Genomic DNA, 7,939 nt, shown 5'->3' with positions numbered 1-7,939 from the left:
TCCATCTGTGGGTCTCTCCTCCTTTTTTATTTCCCAGCTTCAAAGGAGAGAACAGAGACCAAAAGGGATATAGAGGCTTAGAGACAAGAAATGGAGGGGCACCCACAGAGACAGAGATACGGAGGTGCCCACTGAGACTTAGAGCGCGGTGAGCTGGCTGGGCGTGGCAGACTGGAGAAGCTGGAAAGCCCCAGAGGAGACTTGGGGGTAGACAGTTCCTTCAGGAAGGGCCCCCTCACCCACAGGTCAGTGCTCTGGGTGCCCCCATCCTGCCCTGACCACTCTGGGCTCTGTCAGGGCATTGAGCCTATTTTCTGCCACTGGACCTTGAGCTCTAAGGGTGCAAGGCCCAGGACTTTTAGTCACCATTGTGTCCCCAAGCACTGTTCAGACCCTTGGTGAGTCTGCTGGATGGAGGAGGGCCTAGAAGGCTGTGAGCTCCAGAAGGGAAGGGCCTAGATCTCCTACCTTAGTGCTGAGAACACAGGAGGTAGCCAGGCCACAGGTGTGGGCCTCAGCTTGGCTCAACCCTTGCCACTGGCGGCCCCTTTCTCCTCTGGAATAGGCGGCACTCAGCATGTGTGGAAGAGGTTTGAAGAGGGAATGGGTGCGCAGGAAGGGCTCAGAAGCCCCTGCCTGGGTGTTTGTCTGGGTATACTCTCAAGGCTCGCTGCCATTTCCACGTGTGGGGAAGCCAAGCCCTGCTCCCCACAGCGTGCTTCCATGCCCAGCCAGGGGTGGAAATGAACATAAATTTATTGAAACTGGTTTTGGGGCAGGGGATGGGTGGACAGCTGGGGGTTTTCCAAAGAGAACTGAGGGAGGAGCCAGCGCCCGGCCAGGTGGGAGCGGGTGCCTGGCCACAGACCCTATCTCAGGCCCAGCTTCTTCTTTTCCTTCTGCTTCTTGCGGACCACATCCAGATTCCGGTCCTTCCACATACTCTTGCGAAGCTTGATGGGGCGCGAGCCCACATACTTCCCTGTGGAGACAGAGGTTCGAGGCAGGCTCGGTCAGGCTTAGGTCAGCGCCTGCCGTGCCCGCAGTCCCCAGGGGAGGCCACACCCACCATTCATCTCACGCATGGCGCGCACGTAGTCGCTGGGGTCCTTGAAGCTGACGAAGCCGTAGCCCTTGGTCTTGCCTGTGCGCTTGTCACGGATCACCTTGGCCTTAAGGAAGGATGGGAAGCGGCTGAAGGCGCGTGCCAAGATGTCATCGTTCACCTCATTGCCCAGATCCCCACAGAAGATCCGGAAGTCATCTGGGGATGGGGGAGAGATGACGTCAGAGGATGCAGAGGCCTTGCCCGGTGTCTACTTTGTCTGAATGACCCCACCTTTTCGGAGGTATCCAGTCTCTGCCTAGGGACCTCTTAGTAATAATGGTCAACACCTACTGACCCTGCACCAGGAGCTCTGCTGGGCACCTGGATTGGTGTTTTCCATTTCTGGCACTCCCAACCATGGTTTTACACTGAGGCACAGAAAGGTCAAGTCACTGCTCTAAGTGACACAAGCAGGAAGTGGTGGAGCTGGGACAAGAGCTCAGACATCTGGCTTGAGTTCTTACTTTTAACCGTGAACTGCACTGCCCTCCCCACCCTAGGGCCACCTCACTCATTCCCGTAGTAACACCCCTAACTCTGCCCCAGCCCTGGCCTTTCCTCTGAGCCTCGGCATCCCTTGGTCCCCTGGGGCCGTCACCCACTGGCTGCCCATCATGGCACCTCAGGAACATGGGCTTCAGCTTTCCTCAGCCCTGCTTCCCCTGCAAAGCCTGCCCTAACTCCCCCTTGAGACCTGGACATGCTGCCTGCTGCTCTGCCACGGCTGCACCCAGCTGACATTCTCACGCTGCCTCTGAGTTGGGCCTGTGCTTCCACTGAACATGCTCTGTCCCAAAGAATCCCTGTCTCCACAAGGGAGGGGAGGAGGCAGATAGGCTTAAAAGGCTAAGTGCGCCAAACACAGTGGCTCACGCCTGTGATCCCAGCACTTTGGGAGGCCGAGGGAGGTGGACCACTTGAGCTCAGGAGTTCAAGACCAGCCTGACCAATGTGGTGAAACCCCATCTCTACCAAAAAATACAAAAATTAGCTGGGTGTGGTGATGGGTGCCTGTGATCCCAGCTACTGGGAAGGCTGAGGTGGGAGAACTGCTTGAACCCAGGAGGTGGAGGTTGCAGTGAGCCAAGATTACACCACTGCACTCTAACCTGGGTGACAGTGTGAGACTCTGTCTCAAACAAAAAGAAAAAAAAAAAGAAGAAAAACAAACAAACAAAAAAAAACAGGCTAAGTGACTTGCCCAAGGTCACAGAGCTAGGGTCTTCTCTGGGCCAGGTGGACGGTCCCAGGAGAGGGGCCGAGGTCAAACACTGAGGCAGGAGGGGTCCACCTCCTTCCTCGGCCATTGCTGCGGCTGCCCCATGGTGTCTGTGATTTGGGACACTCTAAGCACAAGTTAAGCGATGCCAGAGGCAAACAACTGGCCAAACTCAGAAGGTGGGACCTTGTACATGACAACTGCCCTGGACACTTCAAAAAATATATACAAAACAACGAAGTAGGAAAGAGACCATGCTTATTAAGATATAATCGAGGCTGGGCGTGTATATGGTTTCTTTGTTTTTAGCTCAGCCATTTGAAGCAAGTTTTAAGTGATCACTTCTAAATCTCTCAATATTTATCTCCTAAGAAAAGAGATATTTTGGCCAGGCACGATGGCTCATGCCTGTAATCCCAGCACTTTGGGAGGCAGAGGCAGGTGGATCACGAGGTCAGGAGTTCGAGACCAGCCTGGCCAGCACGGTGAAACCCCGTCTCTACTGAAAATATAAAAAATTAGCCAAGCATGGTGGCGCGCGCCCGTAGTCCCAGGTACTCGGGAGGCTGGGGCAGGAGAATTACTTCAACCCGGCAGGTGGAGGCTGCAGTGAGCTGAGATAGAGCCACTGCACTCCAACCTGGGTGATGGAGTGAGACTCCGTCTCAAAAACAAAACAAAACAAAAAAACCAAAAAGATATAATTGAGGGACATAAAACTGCATGCATGCTGGTTTAGGGCAAAAATATTAATAGTTCTAAGAGAGTTTTGGGACACTTAGGGAAATACCAATATAAACTAAAAATAAGACACCGAAGAATTAATTTTCTTAGAGTTGATAATGGTCTTATGATGTGCAAAAAGTATCTCTTTTCTTTTTTCTCTTTTGTTTGTTTTGAGATGGAGTCTCGTTCTATTGCCAGGCTGGAGTGCAGTGGCCTGATCTCGGCTCACTGCAACCTCCGCCTCCCGGGTTCAGGTGATACTCCTGTTTCAGCCAACCAAGTAGCTGGGATTATAGGTGCCTCCCACCATGCCTGGCTAATTTTTTTGTATTTTCAGTAGAAACGGGGTTCCACCAAGTTGGCCAGGCTGGTCTTGAACTCCTGACCTCAAGTGAGCCGCCTGCCTCCACCTCCCAAAGTGCTCGGATTACAGGTGTGAGCCACCGTGCCTGGCCAAAATCTCTCTTTTCTTAGGAGATAAATACTGAGATATTTAGAAGTGATGACTTCACTTATAACTTGCTTCAAATGACTGAGCTAAAAACAAAGAAACCATATATGTACACAAAGAGAAAAAAAGTGAACACAGCAAAATGTTAATTGCAGAATCTACATGGTGGGTAGACAGCTGTTTACTGTGCCATTCTTTGTTTAAAATTTTTCCCGGCCAGGCGCAGTGGCTCACGCCTGTAATCCCAGCACTTTGGGAGCCTGAGGCAGGAGAATCACTTGAACCTGGGGGGCGGAGGCTGCAGTGAGCCAAGATTGCGCTACTGTACTCCAGTGTGGGCAACTGAGTGAGACTCCATCTCATAAAAAAAAAAAAAATTTTTTTTTTTCTAAGAGTTGGGAAAAAAAAGAATGCTCTCTGAAGCCAGGCACCTCATGAGTAAAACGGGCTATAAAGCCCCATGTCCCTGTCACCTCCACCAAGCTCTGACCCATGGCTGGGTGAGGAACCAGCCCCTGAGCCACAGCCTCCCCTCCCCAAGGTGGGCTAACAACAGCGCCCACCCTACTGAGAGAGGTGGAGTTACCAGGTTCACCCTCCCAGTCTGCATCCCAAGAACAGCAGCCTGGTCTGACCTTGGCTGAGCCATGCCTGACCTCGAGCTTTAGCAGCTTACCTGCATCCCACTCCAGCAGGCTGGGGTCCTCCCAGCTGCTCCCTGCTGCTGTGCGAATGCAGCGTTTCAATTTCTCTGGCTTCCCCTTCTTCTTGTCTTCACCCAGGGGCTCTGGGACCTGGAGAGGAAAGGGGAGGGGTGCAAAGGGCTTGGTATTGGGGTCTCCCACTGTCCGTTGATCCCTGGCCCTCTTGCCACCACAGTAAGGGCTGGATGTGCTTCTGGATGTGGGGCACATGTGTCCACCTCCCTCCCCCGGGTCCTCCTGCTGCCCGGTCCGTCTGTGTGGAAGTTCCTGGGCCCCTGTCTGCCTCCTGTCCCCTCTGTCCCCTCAGCACTAGGCTCCCTGCTTACCTCAAGAGCCATGAGGCCAGGGGGTGGCTCTGGCCGAGGGGGCCGGGGCCGAGGACGCAGGGACAGGAGTTCAGGAATGCGCAGTGGGGGCAGAAGGCCGCGGACGACCTCCAGCGGGAGGGGCAGGGGCTCAGGCTCGGGCAATGGCATGGCCAGGGCCAGAGGCAGGCTGGGCCCAATGACTGTAGGGCCAGCTGGGGCAGCTCCTGCCCCCACGGCCACAGCTGCACTAGCCTCCTCCAGCCCAGCCGCTGCTGCCACCACTGCCTCTTCTTTCTCTTTCAGGCCCAACCCCAGGCCTAGGCCCAGCTCTCGGGGTGCTGCTGGCTCTTCCTGTGGGTAAGAGGAGAGCATGAGGGGGGCTGGCTCACAGGCTCAGACCTTACTCTCATCCCTATTCCATCCAACAAAGCAAGGGCCTGGGGGCCAGAGAGCAGCCAAGAGACACCCAGGCAGTCTCCAGCCAGACAAACACAGAGAAGGAGAAACATAGGCAGAGAGAGACAGCCACAGACAAGAACATCAGGAACAATCAAAAGACAAATATTCCAATAGCATGTGTTTCTCTCTGTACTTGCTTCACAAAAGGAGAGAACAGATTTTGCCACAGAAAGACAGATGCAGAAAGAGACAGAGATAAAGGCAGAGTGAGAAGGTAGAGAAACAGAGTCAGGGGAGAGGCCAACTCAGACATAGCCCATTGGACCAGGATGGATGGTCTCCCCGTCCACCACACGTCTGACCATTAGTTCCCTGTCCACACTCACCAGAGGGGGCCTCAGCGCAGCCATGGAGCCCAGCGGAGGCCCTGGAGCCCGAGCCATTGGTGGGAGCATCATGGGTGGTCCAGGGGGCCCAGGCAGAGGGGGGCCCACGAGGGCCTGGTGAGGGGGCCGTAGGGCCATAGGGCGGGGGCCGGCTGCTGCAGAGGAGAGAGCGGAATCTGTCAGGGTGTTAGTGGGGAGTTCCAGGGCCTGGGGGGAGTTATGTGGCAGGGATGATGACCCTGGCCCCTCACCTGCTCTCTGTAGCACGTGGGGGACGAAGGCTGGACGCAGGATAGGGGCCCTCTGGGGGGCCACAGCTGTGGGAGAGAGAGATGGGGGTGTGTGTCATGGGGGACAGGGGCGCTTGGGGCAAGGTGTGTGTGCAGGTGTGCATGTGTGTGCGCACTCTCAGCATACAAGAAATCCTGGAGAAGAGTCTGGGGAGCCCTCCTGGAGATGTGGGGGCCTCTCCCCTGGTTCATTCCATGAAAATTTACCACTGAGGAGCTCCTCTGGCTCAGCCCTGTGGCAGGCAATGCTGGGGACACACCCACAGACCCAGGGTTCTCAGGGAGCTCCTGGTCCAGAGGAGGGAATGGAGACATCACTAGAGGAGAGCCAATGGGGACCAGGGCTAGAAGTGGGGAAGCCCAGGCAGCGGGATCAGTGCTAAGAGAGGGAAGCCCTCTGACCCAACCAGGCCTAGGGAAGGCTTCCTGGAGAAAGGGACCTGTGAGCTGAGACCCGAGGGACAATGAAGTGTTAGGCAAAGGGTGACTGGGAATATTATTGGCAGGGAGAACATTTATAAGCAAAACCTTTCCCTTTTCAGTTTAGTGTAACTGTAATAGAAGAAGCGGGGCTTAGAGAGTGTCATGAGAAGGGCTGAGCGGCCAGCAGACACCCCAGTAGAGCTGTGTTATTTTGAAAGCACAGCATTCTTGGCTGAACCGCAGGTGTCCTCCTGAGGGCACTGGGGAGCCACAGCAGGGTTGGAAGCTGGGCAGGGGGAGTAGGTCAGATTTGCATTTTGATCAAAACCATACTAAAAACTAAGAGACATTACAACTTCTCAGAGATCACCAGATTGAAAAGTTTAACAGGATTTAGGTAACGTAAGTAGCATGTTTGGTTTAACAGAGATTATACCAGAATTTTACATCCAAATAAGAACACGCATCCTTTTCATACATATAAGGAAGTAATGTCCTACAAATTGACAGCGTGAGTAAAGGTTATTTGAAGAACAAAAGGTGGAATGTGGAAAATGGCCTGTGGGGGAGGATGGCTGGAAGATTACAGCTGGGTAACAGTGAGCAGGGAGAGAAGGGATCTTAATAAAAGCACTGCTGGCACATCCCAGAAATGTTCGGGCTGCTGGGGATCTCTCCCTGCAAGAAGCAAGGTCATGTAGGGTTGTGACTGCCAGGGGAAGAGCCTGGTGCTTGTCTCAACAGTCTGTTCATCCCATCAACAGACAGTACATAATGCTTCCTATGTGGCAGGTACTGAGACTTCTGCCCCTCATGGAGCTTGTATTTCAGGGGATGCAAAAGATGATAGCCATAGTCAATAAGAAATGATACAGCTTATTATGAGGTGTTAAGTGCTGTGGCAATTTGGAATTAGGACTGACAGCAGGAGGGCTGGTTTTGCAATGATCAGGTTAAAACAAAATTGACTTGACATCACCAGGAAGGACATGATCAGGTTTGTGCTTTAGGATGACATCATCAAGTTGGGATGAAATGCAAAGGGTGATTTAGAGCAAGGATTCAGGCAAGAGGCTGAGGTCATGTAAACAAGAGTGCCTGATTAAATGTGGGGGTCCCCGGCCCCAGACTCACCTGCCCGCCGCAGGAACATGGCTTCTCGAGCCTCTGGACTGTCCAGGTGACTCCGATCACCAGGGCCAAAGCCAACTGTTGGGAGGGAAGAGGCAAGGATGGTGGGAGGAGAGTCCTGGGCACACCTTTTTACCACCCTGTCTGACTGCCCAACCCCCTCACCTTGCCACTCTTTACTTACCGGGGCCTACAAAAGGAGGGCCACCCACCATGGGAGGAGCTACTGTGGCTGCAGCAGCTGCCCGGGCCTCCAGAGTCTGCTGGACCTGTCGGTGAAGAGGTTAGGGTGAGGGGCCTGACTTGGCATTCCCCATCTGCTGAGGCCAGCTCACCCCAAGAGACCAAGAGCTTCATGCTTTATGCTCTGTATGTGACTGGCTATCTCAGGGTCTCAGCTACAATGCCACTTCTCAGGGAGGCTTTCGGGATCACACTAGGGCTCTCTGAGCAGCAGCTTCTCTCACCACCTTATTTCATCTTCCCCACAGCACTTAGCACCGACTGCAACTGTGTCCAACCTGTCCTCCCCATCTAACATGCACAACCTCCATCCAAGCCACCATTAGCTCCTGTCTAGATTACTGTACTAGCCCCTTCCTCCACCTCCTGGCTTCTACCCTTGTCCTTTACAGTCTATTCTTTTTTTTTTTTTGAGATGGAGTCTCGCTCTGTCGCCCAGGCTGGAGTGAGGTGGTACAAGCTTGGCTCACTGCAACCTCTGCCTCCCGGGTTCAAGTGATTTTCCTGCCTCAGCCTCCTGAGTAGCTGGGATTACAGGAGTCCACCAACAC

At 53.9% G+C, this 7,939-nt stretch overlaps 1 protein-coding gene across 1 annotated transcript in view; it reads right to left on the bottom strand.

The window, feature by feature from the left end:
- Nucleotides 1–738: 738 nt before the first annotated feature.
- RBM42 (RNA binding motif protein 42) overlaps nt 739–7,939 on the bottom strand; it is an 8,851-nt gene continuing 1,650 nt past the window's right edge. Inside the window, 8 exon segments of the mRNA XM_011948180.1 lie at nt 739–982; nt 1,070–1,264; nt 4,181–4,298; nt 4,535–4,867; nt 5,302–5,477; nt 5,553–5,618; nt 7,149–7,223; nt 7,330–7,428. Of these exon segments, the coding sequence (XP_011803570.1) occupies nt 870–982; nt 1,070–1,264; nt 4,181–4,298; nt 4,535–4,867; nt 5,302–5,477; nt 5,553–5,618; nt 7,149–7,223; nt 7,330–7,428 (1,175 nt within the window). The 3' untranslated portion in view covers nt 739–869.

Source organism: Colobus angolensis, unplaced genomic scaffold (assembly GCF_000951035.1).
Source record: "Colobus angolensis palliatus isolate OR3802 unplaced genomic scaffold, Cang.pa_1.0 Scaffold107, whole genome shotgun sequence".
NCBI classification, from domain to species: Eukaryota; Metazoa; Chordata; class Mammalia; order Primates; family Cercopithecidae; genus Colobus; species Colobus angolensis.
This window is presented reverse-complemented; position numbering and strand designations above follow the sequence as displayed.